This window comes from Mchenga conophoros, linkage group LG12, assembly GCF_057382185.1.
Source record: "Mchenga conophoros isolate Kocher_MC1m ecotype Shallow Benthic linkage group LG12, M_conophoros_male_GT1.1, whole genome shotgun sequence".
Lineage (NCBI taxonomy): Eukaryota > Metazoa > Chordata > Actinopteri > Cichliformes > Cichlidae > Mchenga > Mchenga conophoros.
The window spans coordinates 38464302-38488780 of record NC_140537.1 but is presented as its reverse complement, the minus strand read 5'-3'; the positions used below and the strand labels follow the sequence as shown (position 1 = coordinate 38488780).

The window sequence follows — 24479 nt, the reverse complement described above, 5'->3', positions numbered from 1 at the left end:
CCAGTTTTTAAAGGTTTCCAGTACTCTCACTGGGCTGCAGAGGGCGCCAAAACTCACAATATCAATGAAGCTTCACTGAATCAGTGAAACTAAGTTTGATAGTAACGGCTGTTCCTTTATCAGAGAATTCATCCTTTTATCCACAGCCATGTTTACCTTCCTCAGGTCATGATATTAAAGGTGCAGTGTGTCATTCTCTTCACTGTTTATCACCTCTAGTTTTTTGGCTATTATTACTTTTCCTGTGTAATCCAGTCTCTAGCCTGGTGCTGGGATTGGTTAATCCTTGCCAATCCATAGTCTAGGACTAAAAAAACCCTTTGAACAACCAGATTTCAGAACATGATCCTGACTGGATTAATTCTGCTTTTGAACCAACCGTGAAGATGATTTATTATAAAACTGAATTGTTGGAGGCAGGTGCACCCACCAACACCAGACTCCATTCAAAGTTTGATTTTTAGATAGTCTTTCTTTCCATTAGTCTTGATTTAATTCATAACATAATATCGACAATATTCCAGATTACAGTTTACTGAACACAGAGCCGGAGGTTTGAATGTTAAACTGAATAAAGTGGATGTGGAATCTACTTTGGAATTCATGTCCTCAGCACCAAAATCTAACCTGTGAGAAAAACGTGCCAGAGTTCATTCAGAAATGTGCAAATTTAAGGAGATGCCGTTTTGTACGTTTCTCTGACCGAACATGTCGTCGATCAAACACCAGCCAGTTTCTTACTGTCACATTAAATATGTGACGTTTCCTCTTTTATTCACGGGGACTCGTTTCAGCGCGAGTAATGAGCGGTGTGGACGTCGATGCCCGATGAAGACCTCGGGCTCTTCGCCGTGATGAAAGCGCCGCAGCCTCTGCGTGTCTTTCCAGTGTCTGTTTATTAAATTACAAACTTTATGTTATGAGCATCGTTACTGAATCATCGTGTACAGGTTTCCATGGAGACACCACAACTGTTGGACTCTAAGTCACTATACAACAACACAGGATGATGATGAAGATGAACCAGCGTTTGTCACTGCAGCTTCAGCCCAGATGTGAGTAAGCCACATGTGCAGACCGCAGCCAGGTCAAAGGTCAACCAGCCCGCTTACAAAAAACCCTCATAACATGAGGGGAGGAGGCTGAGCAGCTACAGCCGCCCGTGTTGCCTCTCTCTGATTGGTCATCAGGAGGTCCGTGTTGCACGCCGGGGCCGGGCGTGGACCCCTCAGCATCTCCAGTGAGAAAGGAAAGCGTGTCCGTGGGAAAAGACGCCGCTTACAGCTCGTCTGCAGCCATCTTTGCACCGAAACTCCCGGCTGTGACGCGCCACACTGCTGCCTTCACGGGTTTCACACCCACCAACAGCTGGAACCGCAAAGGACGCCAGCCGCACTGGAATAACCTGAATCACGGGCTGAGCCAAAACACTGACAGCCAATCAGTGTTGTGCTGTTACACGAAGAGCGACTGGGTGACATCGCTGTGGGCGGGGCAGGTACGTGAAAGCAGCGCTGTGGCGCCTCTTTGAACTGACAGGGAATGAAGGATGAAGCATCGAAACACAATTAAAAACAATAAAATAAAGTTACCATGGAGTTCATAATCACACAAAGAGATTTTTTAGATTCAAAAGTCGCCATTTTGTTTTCCTTCCTCCTCACGGTCCGCCCCTTCCTGTGCAGACGGTGCCATGTTGGCGGCGAGGATAAAAAATAAAGTTCGGATTTTGCCGTGACGTCTCGGCGTGGCCGACCCCGGAGCCGTGCGAGCGCTTCAGTTGTTCTCAAACAGCGACAGCAGGTCGTCGTTGTTGTTGCTCGGCAGGTCCGGAGGGCCGAGGTAGGACAGCAACTCGTCCGGGTTGGTCAACTCAGGAAGCAACTGCAGGAGCAACGAGGACAACCAGCGTTAGACTCGGCGCCGGCCCGCTCACGCTTCAGTTCACACAGTGGTTACGGATTAAGCACAGCTGATCAGCGTGACGCTCGCTTGACTCACCTGCTCGGTTACTAACGACCTGCTCGACGTTATTCTGGTGTTATTGTTTTATCACAATGTTTGTTTATTAAAGTCGTGTTGTTTATCGCCGTGACGATGGCATTTATCACAACACCTTTGTCCAGCACATTAGAAGCTCAGTAAAGTAGAGTCTGTTTCTACTCACGTCAAGAGAAGTTTCCGGAACATCCGCCGGGCCCCCGAGTCCAAAGGAGCCGTCGCCTTGGAGACGGGGATTCTGGTTGCTACGCTGCATCATCTGGTTGCCACCCCCCATTTGCGAGTTGCCATGGAGACCCTGCGACTGCTGCTGGTGCTGCTGGAGAGGAGCACCATGGGAAGTTGAGTCCATACGGCCTGAGCCCGGCATCTGATAGGGAAGGACACAAGGGGGGAAGGAAAGGAGGAAGAAAGAGAGGAAGGAAGAAGACGAGAGAAAAGAGAGGGGAGAGGAGGGAAGGAAAAAGGAGATGAGAAAGGAAAGATTTAAGGAGGGTGGAAGGAAGTATGGAAGAAAGGAAAGGAGATAAAAGAGGAAAACAGTGATAGGAAACAAGTCAGAGCACAAGGAAGGAAGGAAGGAAGGAAGGAGACACAAAACGCTACGTCCAGATGAACAGAATCGACTTTTGGAGAAGAGGAGGTTGTGTTTGTTGTCAGAACAAATCTAAAGCAGTGATGATGATGATGATGATGTACCTGTCCAGCCAGCGGGTGAGGGGGGGGTTTGTCAGCGGTGAGGAGGGCGCTGGAGAGCTCCGACTGGTAGGACAGGGGCGGGGGGCCGGGCGAGGAGAAGTCGCCGCCGATGCTGGGCGTCCCCGGACCGCTGAAGTCGGAGAACGGAGCCGACAGCGTGGGGAAGGACGGAGCTGAGGAAGAGAGGCGGATTAATACACGTGACCAGCACAGGAGGTGGTCGACTCGCCGCTGTGAGGTGGAGCAACCTACCTGATCCGGGTCCGGGGTACTCAGGTGTCGTGCTGCTGTTGCTGCCGCCGCCCCCCCCGGGCATGGAGGGGTAGGGCATTGGGGATGAGGAGGAAGAGGAGGGGGGAACTGCCGAGGTGGAGGAGGACGAGGAGGAGGAAGGGGTTGGGCCGAGCGAGGCGATCATCTCCATGACGTTGGGCATGACCATGTGACTGGGGCTGAGCGTCCGGCAACGCTTCAGCACGGGGCCGTCGGGCTCCTCCTTCACGTGGAGGTCGGGCTTCACGGGGACGGGCTTCCAGCTGCACACCGGGTCGATGGTGATCTCCTCGTACTCCGAGCTGAATCGAACACATTTTAAGAATCAGTTTTCATTTCAGCAGCCGGAGCGGCGAGGAAAACAGGAAGTCACTGAACAACAAAAGGGTCTCACTTCTGCACGTAGATCAGGATTCCCAGCATGTACTGGTCCACCTCCAGACCCTCCAACAGAGCCGTCTTACTGCACACACACACACACACACACACACACGTTAGACCTGCAGAGGAGCTGGAACAGAGGACTATTTCTTCAGTAGAAAGTAGTTCCGGTAAAAAACTGACACCAAACATTCTGCTGAGGTGAGTCGGATTTGATGATGAGAAGAACTCTGTCTGTGTGTGTGTGTGTGTCTGTCTGTGTCTGTGTGTGTGTCTGTGTGTCTGTCTGTGTGTGTGTGTGTCTGTCTGTGTCTGTGTGTCTGTGTGTGTGTCTGTGTGTCTGTGTGTCTGTGTGTCTGTGTGTGTGTCTGTCTGTGTCTGTCTGTGTGTGTGTCTGTGTCTGTGTGTCTGTGTCTGTGTGTGTGTGTCTGTCTGTGTCTGTGTCTGTCTGTGTCTGTGTCTGTGTGTGTGTGTGTGTGTGTGTGTCTGTGTCTGTGTGTGTGTCTGTGTGTGTGTCTGTGTGTGTCTGTGTGTGTGTGTGTGTCGTACTTGCACACAGGACACCTCCAGGTTCCTCGCTCACAGTTGAGTTGCAGGTACGACTCCAGATCGAAACACTGAGAGAAAAAGGGTCGTCGGTCAGATTTGAGCAGGAAGCTGCAATTTTCCAAACCTGCACTTCCTGTAATGCCCATTGACGTGGAGCGCTGTGATTGGCTGGCACTCTGACCTGTATGTGTCTGCAGTCATGGCCTCTGGCGGGCAGCTGGATGCGTCGGAACGTGATGGGACACTTTAGCGAGACCCTGATGGCGGTCTGCTCCACGCCGTCCTCGCCGTTTAACCCGGGCGTCCCGGGGATGGAGCCGCTGCTGAAGTTCCTCTTTACTGAGAGACACAGAGGCAGGAAATCAAAAAACATCAAGGCAGGAAGTTGAGCCTGGGGTCAGAGATCAGCTGCTGACCCGCAGAACACGCCCACCTCTGCCGCCATTTTACAGCAACACACCAACGAGTGACGACATCATCACTAAATATTATTTATTTGGGGGAGGGTGGGGGGGTCTCACTCTTGGTGACGCAGAGCTCTGCAGGAAGCAGCCTCTTCTTCATCAGTCCCTGCAGCACCGATCGCACTGATGGACGGTGAACCAGCTGGAGGACGAACAGGTGAGACTGAGGACGCGCGCGCGCACGCGCACACACACACACACACACACACACACACACACACACACACACACACACACACACACACACACGTCAGATTAACTGGTGGGGTCAATGTTTTATTTGAAGATTTATTGATTTTTATTGTTACTGAGTTTTTTCTCTTCATGCTGGAACAGAAATAACATTTCATCTGTTTTGTTATTAAAAATGTTTTTATTTTTATTTCATTGTTTCTTTCAGTGTGTGTGTGTGTGTGTGTGTCCTTACGCAGCAGCAGGCGGTGACGGTGATCTGGATGGTGTTCCTGCCCGGCTGACACACGTGTTTCAGGTACAAAGGTTTATGGGAAGTTTTGTTGTCGCCTCGCTCGATGGTGAGAGGAGTCGCGTTCACGCTCACCTGAGGAGGACGAAGGAGCAGCTTAGTGATCGTGCTCATTAACCTTTGACCTTCGAGGACGTCACCGTGGAGCACACGGTGGAAATATTCTCCGTTTTCTCCAAACTCATCAACACAAAGGTGAAGCTGTAAGGAGGTCACACCTGGACAGAGGCGGGCCAGTTGGTGTTCATCTGTCGATCCTCGTGGTGGTAACACTTAAACTGGAGCTCCAGGTCAGGCCTGACACACACACACACACACACACACACACACACACACACACACACACACACACACACACACACAGAAAATAAATAAGCTCTCTGAAGGAAGCAGTTACTGATACACCTTTAAAATGAAGGTGTGTGTGTGTGTGTGTGTGTGTGTGTGTGTGTGTGTGTGTGTGTGCGTGTGTGTGTGTGCGCACCTCATGATGAGTGTTTTGTAGACGGACTCTCTCAGCTGGAAGACGTGGTTGCTGACGGCCAGGTTGTGCTCTAATCTGAAGGGCTCCAGGACCACGCCATCTCTCACTGGGAAGGTCAGCCGCAGGTCGTCGCTAGGGTTACCTGTAAACAGGAAGTCATCAGTCACACACCTGCACATTGACTTCGAATCAGTGGGACAAAAGTAATCAGGTTATTTCACAAACAAAATTTGGAACATTTTCCTGATAATCTCAAGACCTGACTGATCATGAAACATTATTGATTGATTATTGTTATTGAAGATTATTGAAATAAACTTTGATTATGAAACCAAATGATGTTAATCTGTTTATTATGGTGGACTAATCAGAATATTTCCCTCAGATAAAGAGCTTCATTTCATTCATGACCTCAGTTTGACTCAAGCAGCTGGTTCTAATCGATGATCGTGTGTGTGTACCTGTCGGCGGGGGAGGGGCCAGGCCAGCTATGTTGGGTTTGATGTCAGGCAGGAAGGGAGAAGGCGTCGGCTTGACGTCACCGCTGCCAGGCGACATGTAGGGCGGAGCCATGGAGCTGCTGGGGGTGACGGGAGGTGTTGGGTTTCCCGGAACCGGAGAAGAGGGGTAACCTGGCAACCCTCGCCCCGGCTAACAGACGGCGCCGGAGAGACGACAGAAAACACAAAAACCTTATTTCAGCATGTGCGCCCTCACTTCCTGTCACATGTCTCCTGCTCTGTGTGTTTCTGATTATGTGTGTGCACCAACACTCAGGTTAACACAGGGGTCTATATGACGTCACAGAGGCGGGGATAAAAGCCCCACCCACTCATTATTAAGGAGGGGCAGCTAATAAGAAGAAAGCTGTGTTAAAGAGGGAGGAGCCAAATCAGGCAAACACTCGCAACGAACACAGACACACGTGTGTGCGCGCTCCTTACCCCTGATGGCTGGTTGAAGGAGTTGTACACTCCTCCGGCGCCCCCTGCTGTCAGAGTGTTTAAGCCGCCCTGCCCGTTAAACTGGTCCTGCTGCACAAACATCAGCTGTTAATCAACAGGTGATGGCACTCAGGGGCCCGTTCTTCGTACGTCGCTTACTACATCCAAGATCAAATGAAACATCCAAGATCAAACCATCGCGCTAACCGTGAGCGCGCTAATCCGGTTCCCCGAACACACCTTCCGTTGACGATTAGTACAGCTGGACGCAGTAATGTGACATCACTGGGTGTCGTAAAAGGGGCTACGCATCGATAGTAGAAACATTGATCGGCAACCCTCTGATTGGTCGGCGAAAATGTCGAAGGAGTGCGCTCGGCTCGGTATTTTTCGGCAGCAGAGCAAGAACTCTTGAGTGAGGGATTTCAGGAGTTTCAGAGTTTAATCAGAACGCAAGGGAACACTGCAAAGGCTGCAAAAGCAAGGAGAGAGGGCTGGCAGGAAGTTGCTGACAAATTAAACTCGTAAGTAATCTAATAATAATAATAATAATGGAGTGGATTTATATAGCGCTTTTCAAGGCACCCAAAGCGCTTTACAATACCACTATTCATTCACTCTCACATTCACACACTGGTGGAGGCAGCTACAGTTGTAGCCACAGCTGCCCTGGGGCAGACTGACAGAAGCCAGGCTGCCATATCGCGCCATCGGCCCCTCTGGCCAACACCAGTAGGCAAGTAGGGTAGATTTATCATATTATATTATATTATATTATATTATAATATGTTATATTATATCCTCTTTCACATTAGAGCCACAACAGGACCCACTAGAACATGGGAACAAGTAAAAGTGAAATATAAGAATATTCTACAGAATGGTAATATTTATCACTTATATTGCTTGTCGTCTCTTGGAAAGAGACCCTGAAATAATCTGTTTGTTTATAACAGCAACCAAGAAAAGGGCAGAGCAAAAAAAAGACAGGTGGTGGTCCTGCACCCCCTCGTCAACAAGTTGGTTAAGTAAATAATACCCTCACGGGAAAATCGATATCTCTCTATGAGCACACTGTCGCGCTGAGCTAAAGGATCCTGTCTGTCCCGCAATATACGCTGAATTCTGAGGACTCTCCTTATCAATCTTGCACCTTCTGCAATGGGTTGCTCGCGTATACGGACAGGACATGGCTGCGACAGGCTTCCCAAATCCACCTTCGCTTTTATAGCCGTGGTCTCCCATCTTGATTACATGAAGTAATTTACAATTACTACTCTAAAATATGAATTACATCTGTAATAATCACATACATGTAATAGAATGATTAATAGTACATTTCCCTTTTTTAGGAAATGACCTGTATGTATCTGTGTGACATCAATAAAAGGATCAAGTGCTGCATTGTCTTTAGTTACATTGATGTTATTTATTTATCGCTGTTGCTTTCGTATAAATGAAGCGGACATACCTGCGTGGCCGCGATCTAATCCTGTTTACATAAAGTAAACCTGCTCCCGAGCAGGTTTACGCTTACGGATCTGTTGCTATGACAGCAAGTCCCGGATGAGCTTCGGGGAACCGAACGATCCAAGATCACGCGAAATCGTCAACAATCAGATCCAGCTAACTTACTTAGCGAGGTACGAAGAACAGGCCCCTGGACTCCATCGCTCCAACAACACCGTTATAGCTGCTCACCTTGTAGTACTGCGAACTGGGGGGTCCAGAGGGGGGGTACTGAGGTGGGAGGGGCATTTTATGGCTCTGATAGGAGGGGGAGGAGCCAGACCGTGGTGGGGCGGGACCTGGACCAGTGGGACCTGCAGGAAGACGAGGAGAAAGCACACCTGAATAATCAGAACACGAGGTCTGCTTTCCATCATCAGCTGTGGTGAAACCTCCACCTCACACCACCTGGAAACACCTGCAGACAGGGTGCAGTTAATCCTGTTTGATGGCGTCATGTGACGTTAAACTTCAGGAACCATGTAAAACAACACCAAAGAAAACAAACACTTCCCAGGCCCGTTCTGCTCCAGCGTTCCCTGTGAGCTTTACTGTGGCGTGGGCAGGTACGAGGACCCAGCACCTGCACACGGTTCACACCTGTCGTCAGACCAGCCTTACAAACCTGACCAGGCTGAGGTCACTTCCTGTCCTGTCAGGACTGGCAGGGGTGGGTTCTCGTTAGACTGACCTGTGAAACCAACAGCGTCCTACCTGGGTGGTACTGCATGTTGGGGCCCGAGTAGGGGCCACCGTGACCGCCTCCAGCTGAACCAGGCATGGATCCACCGCCACCTCCGGGACCCGGCATGACGTTCACACTGGAACCGACGGGAACGCCGTACTGCTGGGACATTCCCGGGAAGGACTGAGGGCGGGAAAGGTGTGGACACAGGTGTGAATTCACTCACTGACACAGTAACCTGAGGGTCAGCAGCACGGACTCCCGAGCCTCACCTCTGAGCTGTATGGTCGTTTGAGGCCCTGCGGGGGCCTCAGGTGTCCCTGCTGTGGTCCAGGGCCGTAGTTTGGGTGCTGGGGGACCCTCTGCGGGCCCCCTCCTGGTCCGTACATGGGGCCCATTGAAGGGGGACCTCTGGCGGGGCCTGGACCTGGGCCCATACCTCCAGGAGCCATGCCAGGAGGGCCGCGGGGGCCGGAGTGGGCCATGAACTGGTTATTGTAGGCTGGACCACCCATCTGGGAAAAAACCACGACAAATTTATCAGTGATGTCATCAAACAGGTGTCCTCAGCACAAGCTCGGCTAAAAGTGAGGAAATACTGGTTGTCTGCTGACAGAGGACAAATCTGGACTGTGCTGGAGCAGAGGCGTCGTGCTCCGGTGCCGCCAGCACCGACCTCAGGTTTAAACTCGACCCCGTCACCAAACACACCTCCACCTCTCTTTGAGACCTCGTCCCTCCCACAGCGTTTCTGTGACAGTGTTTTTCTGTTTATTCACCTGCACGAGTGGACCAGCAGAGGGAGCTCTAACCCAGGTGGGCAGCACACAGGCGCCCAGTGACCTCATGCTTCTGCTCACCTGTCCATAGTTCATCTCCTGGTTTTGTTTCTCCTGGATGGCGGCGACGGTTGCTGTAGCAGTGGCGGTTGCCGTGGCAGCAGCAGCAGCAACGGCGGCGGCAGCGGCAGCCTGAGTGAAGTCAGCGGAGCCTCGGGAGCCTCCGGGGTTCGACGGATAGCTGCAAACAAACGACATCACTGACATCACCACCTGACGTGGGACAGATAAGACCCCTCAATATCTGGATGAGAGGGCGGAGCTTAGTGAGCTGCACCCAAGCATCCGCCCTCAGGACAGAAACCGGAGCAGCAGGTCAGTTTATTTCAGTTTCTGATGCTACCGTTGGCTACAACGTGACGCTGAAGCAGACACCCACCTCCCTGTGTACCCGCCCGGTCCTCCTGTGTAGGCCCCGCCCGTACGGCCGTACATGCCCTGGGTCATGTAGCCTTTGCTGGGCTCTCCATAGCCCTGCTGGCCCATGTAGCCTCCGGGCCCGCCGGCCATGCCCGACCCCCCGGGGCCCTGCATCATAGGACCCCCGCCTGGGTTGGCCCCGGGCCCCATCACGCCTCCACCAAGACCCTGATGAGAACAGAAGTAAACGTTCATCAGACAGGAAGTGACGTTGAGTGATTAAAAATGGTAAAAAAAAAAAAGAAAAAAAAGAAAAAAAAGGCAAACGCCTGTATTTGTACAGCGCTTTACACTACATCCACCCATTCACACATCCACCCATTCACACACTGGTGATGGCAGCTACATTGTAGCCACAGCCACCCTGGGGCGCACTGACAGAGGCGAGGCTGCCGGACACTGGCGCCACCGGGCCCTCTGACCACCACCAGTAGGCAACGGGTCAAGTCAAGGACACAACGACCGAGACTGTCCGAGCTGGGGCTCGAACCGGCAACCTTCCGATTACAAGATGTGGCCAACTCTTGAGCCACGATCGCCCCACAAATGATCGATAATGTCACATCCTTCTGCTTGGTGATGTCATACCTGGCTGGCTGAGGGGTTGGTGACTCCCCAGACAGTTGTGACCACGGAGAGCGATCCTGTGGGCTGATTGGTGGGCTGCTGCCAGCTGGAGGGGTCGTAGGGGTACGAGCCGTCACTGTGGGGGGGGCGGGTCCATGAGTAAAACAATTATGCAGTCTTACACAGCAGCACAAATATATATATATATATATATATTAGGGCTGCCACGATTTGTCGACTAGTCACGATTACGTCGACTATCAAAATCGTCGACGACTGATTTAATAGTCGACGCGTCGTTTGAAGCTTTGTAAGATCACAAAAGACGCAGGAATAAGTAGCAGGATTTAAGAGTGTAATAACAGACAAACAGAAGATGGCAGCACTGCATGTACAAGGATGTCAGCTACCGTTAAACCCCGAAGAAGAAGAAGAAGAAGCAGCTCTGTCCCAGAATTCATAGCGCGGCCCAGCTTAGTTTCCAACAATGGCGGCAGTTAGTTAGTTTTAATGTTACTCTTATTATTCTTTCTGGGTCACAAAATAAACGTTTAACATATTTTCAGCCGAGAATGTAGCTGTGTAAACCTCAAATATCTGCTCAGTTTATCAAGACACCACATATTTTCAAAAGCGCTCCGACGTTTTCGGAGACGTCTGTTACCCACCAGCTCGATAGCTAGCTGGGGGCTAGGCTCACTAGCGCCGTGAGAACACCGGACTCCCCGCAAATCGTTTTCAAACCCACCGCCGTCTTTCGCTACTCAGGTTAAATATATATATGAGTCACTTAGATAACTTAAAATGTTATTGTTTGGCTTTTTTTAGTATTTTACTTGTTCCTGAGTAAATCGGTTTGTCTGAGATTAAAGTTATAGTTTTTACACAGCTGAATAAACATCAAGCAGACAGCTGATTATCAGAAGTGTGAGATGCTGGAGAATATACTCCGGTGTCCTGTTATATTTTAGATAGCAAGGAGTTTATTAAACTTCACCAAAACAATCTGCAAATTTCATTAAAATTGAATAAACTATCATCTTGTCTTTATTTTTAGTTAGCACAGACCTTAAACACTTAAAGCTGTAAGCTAATGATAGTTATATAAGAGCAGATGCTGCTGGTGCAATAAGCTGTACGTTTTACTCCAATGGATGATGATCTGATTAGTCGACTAATCGCAAAAATAATCGGTGACTAGTCGACTATCAAAATAATCGTTTGTGGCAGCCCTAATATATATATATATATATATATATATATATATATATATATAAAAAAATGTGTATAATTATGAGCTGAAGAAGCTTTTGTCAGTTTATTTTGTAGATTTTTGGGATCGGAGTCAAATTCATGATTTATCAATTTAAAGTGAATCCACTGAAATCTGACTCGATTGTTTCAGGACAAAAATATTAGAGTAAAAGTAAACGTGTGTAAAGATGACAGCTGTGTGTGTGTGTGTGTACCTGTGTGGGTTGTTGGCTAGTCCAGCCTTCATCTGGTTTAGAGGGTTCATGGTGGGCGGAGTCAATCAGACAGCGTTCTGAAAGACAGACAGACATCGTCTCCAATCAGCTGATTCAGACTTTGGTGCAAACTACATTTCCCATCAGTCTCTCTACACACAGACCATGACACTGCGCTGAAGTTTCTCCACCAAAGTCCATTCAAAAATCCTCCCGTTTAAAGAAACCTGCATGCACTGGTTGTATCCCTATTCAGGGTCTGCAGCCTTAAAGGCTGATTACGTCACAGCGACGCAACGATTCAAAGGCGTCCTTCGTTTCCCTGAATTTTAAGGATGGGTCGGTGTATCCTTTATGGCCCAACATATCCCAGACTTCATAGCGCGGCGGTGGGTGTGGATAATTTTGCCAAAAAAAACCCCCAAAAAAACAGTGGACGGCTGAAGCAGGGCGGCTGCAAAGTAAACTTTTAAAAGTAAGTAGTGAATATTATCTCACTTATTTGTGTGTGAATGTTTAATAATGAAGAACAGCAGAATGGAGCTAAAATAAATGTTGGTTTCAGTTCTATGAAGCTTTGAGTATTTTGGATCAGTAGCTGCTGTGTTTGTTGCATCATATTGCTGTAACTGTTTATATGCTTTATATATTCTGAGCTAAGTTGATCTATAGTGTTACATCATATTCTATAAGGATGTTATGTGTTTGTAGACTTTCTGCCCAGTTTGACCCATTTAGCAGACGTCAGCCTGTTTAAGGCTCTGATATCTATTCTGTGTGACTTACAGCAGTTATGACATGGTCTGATTTACTCACCCAATAAAGGAATATTTCATATATCAGTCTACTCTTCATTCTATCAGACACAGTTACCACAGCTCCTACATTTGCTTTTTACACATATATGTAAGCATTGAGCCAAATTTAGTAATGCCAACATATTAAAAGAACAATATTTGTCTCCTATATATAAAACATCTATATACACACTGTCACAGATGCTTGTGTTTGAGTGAAGATTTAAGGTGACAGGACATATTAATAACTGCAACTTGAATCTTTGACACAGAGTTCAAGCTCACTGCTGTAATATATCATATTAATCTGACAATACATATCAGGGCTCGCAAAATCGCTAGCTCGACGTCCCGGGGCTAGCAATTTTTCCAGTCGGGCTACCAAGGAAAATATATGTCAATGCTTTCGCCAATGTAGCTGAGTAATTATGTCACTGGCATCGATGAGCCACTGTCAATATGTGACACTGATTGGTCAGTGACGATTAATTGTGCACCAATTCCTCTGACGTCGTCTTATCACTCATTAGCTTACTGTTCAAACGTGACAAGTGAAATCTCCCGCAGCTTAAACATCTGAGAGGTTGATCGCTGAGCGTTATGTGAGTGTGTGTAAAAGCAGCAGGACATATATTTTAGTTCTGCTGAGCCAAATAAGACAGGTCAGCGTGAAGAAGTGACAGCCAAAGAAAAGCTTACCACAAAACGGAGAAGTTATGACAAATCAGACAATGAGGCAAAACAAAAAAACAAGGATCCAAGTCTCCTCCCATGAGGAGAGCCCGCTGCAGGTGTGTTTGTAGTGTGAAGGCGGAGGAGGTTTCACACCGTGAAACGAAAACGTTCTAACGCTGCAGTGGGAGCGTCGGCAGGAGTGTCACGCGATCTGGTGATGAGTTTCAGTTCGTCTCAAACATCAGTAGGATCAGCAGGAAGCACAGATTCAGTCGTTTCAGAACCAGCAGCAGCCTGATGGGTGACCCGAGTCACAATCTGAGGTTTGACGAGGTCAGAGGAGGAAACTCAACAAACACTGTTTCACAGCCACTCTGTCACATGACGAGCTGCTGACATCACAAACTCTTCTTCTCTGCTCACAAACTGACATTAAAAAGCTGCCGTGACTCTGAGAGCGAAACAGGAACGAGGCTGGAACACAAACGGGTCATTAATAACCTGATGGCTGTGAGTACGCTGACTCCACGCACTCCACAAAACAGCGTTTATCAGGACGCGGCGTTCCTTCCTGGGGCGATCGTGGCTGAAGAGTTGAGAGTTCGCCTTGTAATTGGAAGGTTGCCGGTTTGAGCCCCGGCTCGGACAGTCTGTCGTAGTGTCCTTGGGCAAGACGCTTGACCCGTTGCCTACTGTTGTCGGTCAGAGCGCCCGGTGGCGCCAGTGTCCGGCAGCCTCGCCTCTGTCAGCTGGGCAGCCGTGGCTACAATGTAGCTGCCATCACCACTGTGTGGATGTAGCGTAAAGAGCTTATTGGTCCACAGGGACTAAGTGGTTTACAAATACAGGCCATTTACCACTCAGCTAAAACACGTCACCAATCAGACGCAGTCCTGCTGCTCATTTATTTACAGATTTAACCTTTTAAAGTCTGAAAGATCAGGAATCTTCTTCTTATTTAAAGTTCACTTTCCTGATTCGCAGTGACACCGAGAGCCGGCCAGCGTGCCCGACCAACCAGCGTCACCTGAAACCAGGCAGACATCCTCCCAGGTGCAGCAGACGTGAATACGGCAGGTGTTCGGTCAGAAGGTAAGACTCCTCGTTCCTCTGACCCACAGACACACCTGCAGCACATCACGGGCCGACCCTGACGTTTGAGGAGTTTCAGGTAGAAAACGTTTCACCTGTGGATCAGCTTGCTGCAGTCGTCACACTCACCTGCTGAACTCTGGCTGCTATGATACGAACACAAACTGCACCTCAGTGAAAACAAGAGTGTTTCTGTCCCTGCACACGAACAGCTGAGCACTCAAAGCACACCTGCAGTCACCCTCAGTGGGCGTGTCCCTGATTAGCAGGTGGACTTTGGTGTGAAGATTTCTGACAGGCAGCGTCCTGCATTCCACCAGTTCAGCTCCGCCCACTAAGCGTGTCATGCACAAACATTAAGGACTCAGCTCGAGGCAACAAGCAGGTTGTTTCAGGTAAACAGAAAGCAGGAAAAAGGAAATGATTTACACATGAGTGGAAAGTTTAAAGTCTACCAACACCTGAACTCCGCACCTGTCCATCAACCAATCAGGTAACCCTGTGTGTGCACACCTGTTTCTCCCAGCAGCTGACTCACCTGAGCTCCACACTACCTGCCCCATACCTCAGAGATAAATCACGATTAAAGCTAAACACGCATAATTTTTAAAGATGTGTTAAATGTGTATCGATCAGCAGCTCCCTCACACACACACACACACACCTGCTAATTAGACAAAATCCCAGAGTTTCACTCGGTAAACTTGGAGCTCAGCCTGTTAGTACAGTGACCTCACAGCAGCCATGGTATTGGCCACATGACGTCATTATACATGCTCCACCAGCACAAACAGGCCCAGAGGTCCCGTTCAGGTGAAGCTAGCAACTACAGGTGTCACCATCCACCTGTCAGTCAAAGAGGCCACGCCCCTAAAATAGAACCTTTAAGGCTTAATACAACTTAAACAGGTGAGTTGTAACAACATGCTCCCCCGTACAGGTGTTATGAGACCAAACAGTTTGTGTATCCGGCCGTAAACATGTTTGTTTCTGCTCCAAGTTTAAACACAGAAGTCTATGGGGACTGACTCCCTGCTGCCCCTGCTGGATGCTGGCAGAACTGCAGGCAGCTCAGTTGGTGCAAGTTTAAAACCTTCTCCTCCACCAGTGTAGGAGAACTGGAGCCCGTGTCGTGCTGGGCTGATGGAGTATCAGAGTGCTGTGGTTAAACAGCGTCCCCTGCTCGTGAACATGTCACTGGTGCACCGTCACAGCGGCCCGTGATGTGTTTTTTTCACAGTAAACGCTGTAAATCGGTTTCAGTCTGCCCGCGTGCACGCCGCCCACGCATGCGCCTGATAAATGGGTTAAGTCTAATATAAGTTGCTGTGTCGTGCCGAGCCGGGCGGTGCTGTGTCCGTCACACTTCTCTGCCACCGCCTGCTGCCTCCGTCTGACCGCACAGATGGAAACAAAATGAGTGTCAGAAGACATTTTGAGATTCCTAGCGGTGTTGCAACCAGGGGGAGGAGGGGGAGCTGATGCTAACGCGCTAACTAGCAGGCAGCTCCTGCTACAGCAGCCGGGAAGTGGGGCTCCTCCGGCTAAAGCTAGTAGCAGCACTGGCTAGCATTAGCATGCTAACACACCAACAGCAGTCCCCTGCGTGTAAACAGCAGGGCTCATTTCACTGAGTACTGTTATTACATTGGATGCGGAATGAGGGCGCAGATGACTTCCGATATTTTTAATTTGGCAGATTTTTTTTTTTTTACCGTTTCCATCCTTGTTACTCAGCTAGCATGTTGTCTGTGACAATGGAATGCTGCAAGGCTAACAGCTAACGACATGCTAACCTCTTCCTCCAACACAAAACACTCACCTGGTGTTCGGTGTAGTGTACCTGCAAACCGATCAGCCCGAAACTCATCCAGTCATCGATAATCCCCGGCCCCGCACCTGTCACGTACACACACACGTATACTAAGAGCGGGTACACGGTTCCTCCCCGCAGCCTGCCCTACCTTCGCACTCCCCCGGTGTCCGAGCCCTGTTCCGGGGCTCCGCAGTCTGCTCTTCTCGGAGCCTCCGGGGCATTAAGAACCGAACCTTCCCGAAGTGTCCACGGCCAGGCTATTCCCCCAGTAATACTCCGAATACCCGGCAAAAAAGTCCCGATATAATCCTGACAGTGAGGCCGAAATTCAAAGCCCGCAGCTCGGTCAGCTAACGCTGCCTGCCGCCGGCCTCAGCGTCCGATTGTCCGGCTTCAGGAGGTGACACCATACCCCGTAGATCCAGGAAGGTTCACACGGGAGAAGAGAGCAGATCCAGTGGGCTTAACTGCTCTACGGAGCCGCTACAGTTCGGTTCGTCTGTATCACTGATCGCTGCTGGCCATCAGGTTAAACAGTAGAGAGAGAGAGACGTTCACACAGACAGAGAGAGAGAGAGACGTTCACACAGAGAGAGAGAGAGAGAGAGAGAGAGAGAGAGAGAGAGAGACGTTCACACAGACAGGAAAGAGAGAGAGAGAGACGTTCACATAGACAGGCGAGAGAGAGGATGTAATCCTTGAGACTCACCTGTGTGGTTGAACAGTGAGGAGCAGCAGACCGACCCGAGTCATTAGATCTCAGACAGTTTCAGTCCTCAGGTGTGCCCAGGTGTGGTGTCTGAATCAGGGTTTTAAAATGAAGTAAAGAGCAAAACACAAATTTGATTTGAAACACAGCCTGAGCTTCATGTTGGTGTGCTCACGCTGTACCTGTCCCCGGGATTTGAACCTGAGACCTTCTTCCTACACATAAAACTAGAACCTAACCCCAAGGGCCATCGAGATGCTGTGAGCTAACTCCACTGGGTATAAACGTTTTGAATCATCCCAGAAGTAAAAGTACTAATGCAGATATCACTGGAGCGTAAAGCTTTAGGTTACTTCAGTAACCCCGGTTCTCAGAGTAGCAGATGTCACACTATGGGATGCGCCTGCCGGCATATTCCTCAGAATACCTGGGCATGTTCCAGCCCGAGGCAACACAAGAAGACCCAGTGTGTCCTTGCTCGAGATTTTGTTGCCACGTATACAGAGTCATTCTCGGAGTCTACGCTTCCTCTGCTGTGAGGGAAAGATGTCATCTTCACTAGCTGGGATGCTAATGATGAGGGATGCAAGTTAGCTGGTTTGCTAGCCTTTGCCAAAGGACAACGGCGTTAGCTGGTGTGCTAAACCGTGCAGATAGGAGAGACGGGCAGAGGTAGCTAGTGCCCAGTGACGGGAAATAATGCTAACGCTCCTGGCTGTGGAAAGTTAAGCTAGTTAGCCTAAGAAGGCTTAGCTAGCATATCTCAGCCAAAGAAAGCTGAGATATGCTCGGAAGCGTAAAGAGTTGCTTATCTTGAAAAACGACTATGTAATAGCGCAGGCTATTTAAAGGTGAATGTCTGCCCAACATGGTCGTTGTGATCATCAGCCAATCAGGATTGGCAGAATGAGATAAATGCTACTGAGGAATCTGCAGGGAGGCACATCCCAAGGTGAGACACTGAAACAAAGCGAAATGGATGCAAGGAATGAGAACTGAATTAAGGTGGATCACTTTGAAGGTACTTAGGTAGATTTCGCTCCTCATTACGTAACAAACATTCACCACCAGGGGGCAGCGTGCTATCTGCAGTAATCTGGTTGTTCAGTCTGAGTCACTAGCCGTGTCTGGGCCTAAACTCCGCTGCAGGTCCATATATCAAACGATCACTGTGGCATTACTGAGAGTTGAAAAACTGTCTAAAGTCTTTCATCTTTAATAAAATGATCAGCCTTCTCCTCTACCAGGTGTAACAATTGAGTTTAACATCCAGGCATCCATGAAAACGGAATTTATGACATTTAACGGAGTTAGAAGTTAGCAGGGAGTTAGCTCGCTAGCTTCTATCTAAATACAATATAGCATGTCCTGACTGCGGGGTTTTGGAAACAAATTAAAACGTACAGCTCTGTTATCACTTCCAGCATAAATGAAGACAGAAAACTAAACAGCAGTGACGTTTGTAGGGTTACTGAAGTTTGGCTAGCTGGTATATAATGATGTGCTACGTGACCGCTAGCGACACAGCTATGTTAGCATAATATAAACAAGCTAACTTTTTTTCCACTCGATAAAAGTTACCGTGAGTGTTCTCGGTGGTCAGGAACAAATGTAATCGCATGGCAGGATGCTGTAAAAGGACCAAACTTCAGCCAGGAGAACAACTGAGATAATCCATCCACAATACGAGGTTAGTCATTCATATACTGCTGCATGGGCTGGGCTGTAGTTACATCCTAAGGTTTTAAAAACTGAGCTTAAATAAATGATTAGTGGTAATAAAAGCCGAGGGAGGTCAACAGTGATCACTGACTGTTTTAGGAGCTTTTTGAGATCAAATAGAAGAAAATACAAAACATTAAACATGTTAACAACACAAAAGCCATATTAAACGCAGACTACTTTAGACCCGGAAGTAGGATTCGTCGCGTCATCACTGAACAACCGGATAGGAATAACAGCGTTACAAGTAACAGCTTTTCAGTAACGAGTAATCTAACTAATTACTATTTCTATTGTTACAATGCCATTACAGTTACTGACAGGAAAAGGCGGTGTGATCACGTTACTGTTTTTCAACAAACAGACGGTTGAAGCTGTGTCCAGCTTACTGCATGTCAGTAATCTGGGCGCTACAGCTTTAAGCAGCTGCGCAGGCTCCCATGAGTGGAGCAATCACTTTCTGCCCGACGATCACTTTCTGGCACAACACCTGTTGCTAAGGGGTCAAAACAATTGCAAGAATAAAGTAGTCGTGGTAAGCCAATCACATGACCACTTCAAGATGACAAAGCAACAAGGTGACATATAAGCAAAACAAAAACCTGCCTTTTTGTGTTGGTGGAAAAATGCACCACATCAACCAATCAAAAATGATATGGCAACATGACATTTGGTTGTTTAGGAAGAGAGAGAAGTTTTAGGAGTGACAGTGAGAGCGAGAGACAGTAGAAAAAGAGAGAGAGCGAGTTTTGAGATGTGAGAGATTTGTGACGTTTGAAATCTGAACTGAAATCATTTTTTTCTACTTGTGGACCAGCATGATGTCACAGAGAGGGCGCAGCTCGAGAGTGGTTTAGGCTGAGCACTGCTCCTCTACGGAGTCCCACAAGGCTCCATTCTGGAGCCCAATGTTTTCTCTCCCTCTAGGATCATTTCTGAAAGATACATCATCTCATTTCACTTCTGATGATTACCAAATCTATTTGCTCCATAAAAGAAATGATGGCAACTGATTAAACTGTAAAAAATTAAGGCCAAACCTTTTATGACAGTCAGACTGAGGTTGTGATACTTTGACAAAGTTGCTCCAGCAGTTGGACCTTCGTGTGAAAATGGACTTTGACCTAACACTAATAATAATAATAATGGAGTGGATTTATATAGCGCTTTTCAAGGCACCCAAAGCGCTTTACAATTCCACTATTCATTCACTCTCACATTCACACACTGGTGGAGGCAGCTACAGTTGTAGCCACGCAGCTGTGGGGCAGACTGACAGAAGCGAGGCTGCCATATCGCGCCATCGGCCCCTCTGGCCAACACCAGTAGGCACTGGACAATCAGATTCATTCTGTTGTGAAATTAGGTGTTTACCTGTTGAGACTTCCAAGGTCAGGCCCTCATCTTTAAATAATTTTAAGTTATCATTATTTCATTACAGCTTCACTTGACTGTTGTTATGCCCTTTACGTTGGTAAATATCAGGCCTTCCCTTTCACTCAGTCCAACATGGTGCCCTCTTACCTGAACCCGTAAGCTGTAGCCTCCTCCATTCTGGCTTCCTGTGCTTTTTAGGATCGATTTTAAGATTTTGTTTTTTTAAATGTCCTTCAAGGTCACAGAGATATGCTGCCCAGCTACTCCTCTGTTCCAAAGCCTACACTTAAGAATGAGTCGCTGCTCCATGTTCACATTTTTATTCTTTGCCTTTGAACTTGTCGTGAGAGCTTATGAATTCAGGCTGTTATATCATCACTTGTGTTTTTGCAATTTGTGTGTAACCTTTTGTTTCTTTGATCAACTTTGTTTTGAAATGTGATTTTAAAATGAATTTGGATTTTGATCTGAATGGTCATCTGAGACTCCTCCTTGAATCGCTACCTTATCGTGGTGGAGGGGTTTGTGTGTCCCAGGGATCCCAGGGGCTATGTTGTCTGGGGGCTTTTGCCCCCTGGTAGGGTCTCCCATGGCAAACCGGTCCTGGGTGAGGGACCAGACAAAGAGCGATTCAGAAGACCCCCATGAAAAGAATATCGAGGGAACAGTTTACCCTGCCCGGGATAGGGTTACCGGGGCCCCGCCCTGGAGCCAGGCCCGGGGAGGGTGCCCGAGGGCGAGCGTCTGGTGGCCGGGCCTTAGTCCATGGGGCCCGGCCGGGCACAGCCCGAAGAGGAGACATGGGCCCATCCTCCCGCAGGCCCACCACCCGCAGGAGGCGCCATAGGGGTCGGGTGCATTGTGAGCCGGGTGGCGGCCAGGAGCGGAGGCCCTGGCGGACCGACCCCCGGCTGCCAAGACTGGCAATAGGGACATGGAATGTCACCTCTCTGGTGGGGAAGGAGCCTGAGTTGGTGCGTGAGGTTGAGAGGTACCGGCTAGATATAGTTGGGCTCACCTCTACGCATTGTCTGGGCTCTGGAACCAGTCTCCTGGAGAGGGGCTGGACTCTGTCTCAGTCTGGAGTTGCCCCTGGTGAGAGGCGGCGGGCTGGGGTGGGTATTCTTATATCCCCTCGGCTTGCTGCCGGTACGTTGGGGTTTTTCCCGGTGGACGAGAGGGTTTGTTCCCTGCGCCTTAGGGTCGGGGAACGGGTCCTGACTGTCATCTGCGCTTATGCGCCGAGTGGCAGTTCGGAGTACCCAGCCTTCTTAGAGTCCCTGGGGGGGGTGCTGGAAGGTGCTCCACCTGGAGACTCTGTTGTCCTGCTGGGAGACTTCAATGCTCACGTGGGTAACGACAGCGAGACCTGGAGGGGCGTGATTGGGAGGAACGGCCTCCCTGATCTGAACCCGAGCGGTGCTTTGTTATTGGACTTCTGTGCTAATCACAGTTTGGCCATAACGAACACCCTGTTCGAACATAAGAGTGTCCATAAGTGCACGTGGCACCAGGATGCTCTAGGCCGTAGGTCGATGATCAATTTTGTAATCGTATCACCAGACCTGCGACCATATGTTCTGGACACTCGGGTAAAGAGAGGGGCTGAGCTGTCAACTGATCACCACCTGGTGGTGAGTTGGATCAGGTGGCGGGGGAGGACGCTGGACAGACCTGGTGCACCTAAACGCGTAGTGAGGGTGTGCTGGGAACGTCTAGCAGAGGCCCCAGTCCGCGAGATCTTCAACGCACACCTCCGGCAGAGCTTCAACAGCATTCCGAGGGAGACTGGGGACATTGAGTCCGAATGGACCATGTTCAGCGTCTCCATTGCCGAAGCTGCTGCATTGAGCTGCGGCCGCAAGGTGGTTGGTGCCTGCCGTGGTGGTAATCCCCGAACCAAATGGTGGACACCAGAGGTGAAGGGAGCCACCAGGCTGAAGAAGGAGGCCTATCGGGCTTGGTTAGCCTGTGGGACTCCGGAGGCAGCCGACAGGTATCGACAGGCCAAGCGGAATGCGGCTCGGGCAGTGGCTGAAGCAAAAACTCGGGTGTGGGAGGAGTTCGGAGAGGCCATGGAAAAAGACTTTCGGACTGCCTCGAAGAGATTCTGGCAAACCGTCAGGCGTCTCAGGAGGGGAAAGCGGTGCTCTACCTGCACTGTGTATAGTGCTGGCGGAGCGCTGTTGACGTCGACTGAGAAAATTGTCGGGCGGTGGAAGGAATACTTCGAGGACCTCCTTAATCCCACTGACACGTCTTCCGGGGAGGAAGCAGAGTCTGGGGATGAGGGGTGTGACCCACCGATTTCCGGGGGCGAGGTCACTGAGGCAGTTAAACAACTCCTTGGTGGCAGAGCCCCTGGTGTCGATGAGGTCCGCCCCGAGTTCCTGAAGGCTCTGGACGTTGTAGGGCTGTCTTGGTTGACACGTCTCTGCAATGTTGCGTGGAGATCAGGGGCAGTACCTGTGGACTGGCAGACCGGGGTGGTGGTCCCCATCTTCAAGAAGGGGGACCGGAGGGTGTGTTCCAACTACAGGGGGATCACACTCCTCAGCCTCCCCGGGAAAGTCTATGCCAGGGTGCTGGAGAGGAGGGTTCGTCCGCTAGTCGAACCTCGGATACAGGAGGAACAATGCGGTTTTCGTCCTGGTCGCGGAACACTGGACCAGCTCTTTGTCCTCTCGAGGATACTTGAGGGTGCATGGGAGTTTGCCCAACCAGTCTACATGTGTTTTGTGGACCTGGAGAAGGCATTCGACCGTGTCCCTCGGGGCGTCCTGTGGGAGGTGTTGCGCGAGTATGGGGTGTCTGGCCCATTGCTACGGGCCATTCAATCCCTATACAACCGTTGCAAGAGCTTGGTTCGCATTGCCGGCAATAAGTCGGACTCGTTCCTGGTGGGTGATGGGCTCCGCCAAGGCTGCCCTTTGTCTCCGGTTCTGTTCATAATTTTTATGGACAGGATTTCTAGGCGCAGCCAAGTGGCGGAGGGCTTTCGCTTTGGTGGCCTCAGAATCTCATCTCTGATTTTTGCGGATGATGTGGTTCTGTTGGCTTCATCGGGTGAGGGCCTCCAGCTCGCACTGGAGCGGTTCGCAGCCGAGTGTAACGCAGCGGGAATGAGGATCAGCACCTCCAAATCTGAGGCCATGGTTCTCAGCCGGAAAAGGGTGGAGTGCCCACTCCGGGTCGGGGATGAGTTCCTGCCCCAAGTGGAGGAGTTCAAGTATCTCGGGGTCTTGTTCGCGAGTGATGGGAGAAGGGAGCTGGAGATCGACAGACGGATTGGGGCTGCGGCTGCAGTAATGCGGACGCTGCACCGGTCAGTCGTGGTGAAGAGGGAGCTGAGTGTAAAAGCGAAGCTCTCAATTTACCGGTCGATCTACGTCCCTACCCTCACCTATGGCCACGAGCTGTGGGTAGTGACCGAAAGAACGAGATCGCGGATACAAGCGGCGGAAATGAGCTTCCTCCGAAGGGTGGCTGGCCTCTCCCTTAGAGATAGGGTGAGAAGTTCGGCCATCCGGGAGGGGCTTAGAGTAGAGCAGCTGCTGCTCCACATCGAAAGGAGCCAGCTGAGGTGGTTCGGGCATCTGGCAAGGATGCCCCCTGGGCGCCTCCTGGGCGAGGTGTTCCAGGCATGTCCCACCGGGAGGAGGCCCCGGGGCAGACCCAGGACACGCTGGAGAGATTATATCTCTCGGCTGGCCTGGGAACGCCTTGGTATTCCCCCGGACAAGCTGGAGGAGGTGGCTGGGGAGAGGGAGGTCTGGACCTCTTTGCTTAGGCTGCTACCCCCGCGACCCGACCTCGGATAAGCGGATGAAGATGGATGGATGGATGGATGGTCATCTGAGAATGAGGCTGGCCTCGAAGAGGGAGGAGCTAAAACAGCTTGTTTTGAATTTAAACTTATGCAAAGCTACCGTGGGAGAGACCAAAACTGAAACCACTGATGTTCCTGACACGCTGCAGTGCACCATTTTGACCAGCCCGTGGCACTTTCACCTTGTTCAGGTTTGTCTTTGAGTATAAATAAGACTCAAATATTTCAAAACTCCTGACCAAGCAAACAGCACCAGACTTCATTCAGAATTTACCCAAATTAGCACAGTTTAGTTCCAGTTTGTTTGCCGTTTTTGGCCCTTCAGAAACTTCCTGCATGTGAATCAGATCAAATACGAGTAAAAGTCCACTTACCAAACTTTTCTTCCAGAACCTTCCATCTTCACGCAATAAAAATCATATTTCTGGCATAAGAGTGAATTATTTAAAGCCAACAGTCTTTCACTAAACAGTAACAGACTTCATCAAATTTTTGACCATTTTTAGACTCATCCTCTGGTCCTTCCAATGGTATAAAATTAAACTTTTCCCCCCCCCTTTTGTTAAATATCAGTAAAATCAGGTAAAGCATCTGCATTTGACTTCTGGGAATAAAAACACATTCCTGGCTAAAACGCAGCATGTCATTAAGTGTTGAACTGAATTATTAAAAAACGACCAGAGTCCATTCAAAA

The 24479-nt window shown here is 49.5% G+C and overlaps 1 protein-coding gene across 4 annotated transcripts; it reads right to left on the bottom strand.

The window, feature by feature from the left end:
• Positions 1 to 877: 877 nt before the first annotated feature.
• Positions 878 to 17654, bottom strand: LOC146563324 (zinc finger MIZ domain-containing protein 2-like). 4 transcript variants are annotated; one of them, XM_085295709.1, is made up of 21 exons: positions 16858 to 17654; positions 11769 to 11845; positions 10321 to 10435; positions 9692 to 9900; positions 9334 to 9493; positions 8746 to 8988; positions 8503 to 8656; positions 7981 to 8102; positions 6280 to 6369; positions 5797 to 5986; positions 5336 to 5477; positions 5070 to 5148; positions 4795 to 4926; positions 4425 to 4530; positions 4085 to 4242; positions 3904 to 3971; positions 3368 to 3436; positions 2953 to 3275; positions 2701 to 2873; positions 2168 to 2371; positions 878 to 1884 (listed from the first exon to the last, which is right to left on the bottom strand). In XM_085295709.1, exons 2-21 carry the CDS (start codon positions 11816 to 11818, stop codon positions 1777 to 1779), a joined length of 2895 nt encoding a protein of 964 aa, XP_085151835.1. In that variant the 5' UTR covers positions 11819 to 11845; positions 16858 to 17654; the 3' UTR covers positions 878 to 1776. The 4 variants fall into 4 exon arrangements, with proteins under 4 accessions (XP_085151835.1, XP_085151832.1, XP_085151836.1 ...); XM_085295706.1 differs by lacking the exon at positions 16858 to 17654 and adding an exon at positions 16297 to 16723; XM_085295710.1 differs by lacking the exon at positions 16858 to 17654 and adding an exon at positions 16297 to 16723 and having other exon boundaries at positions 6280 to 6366.
• Between the last annotated feature and the right edge of the window lie 6825 nt (positions 17655 to 24479).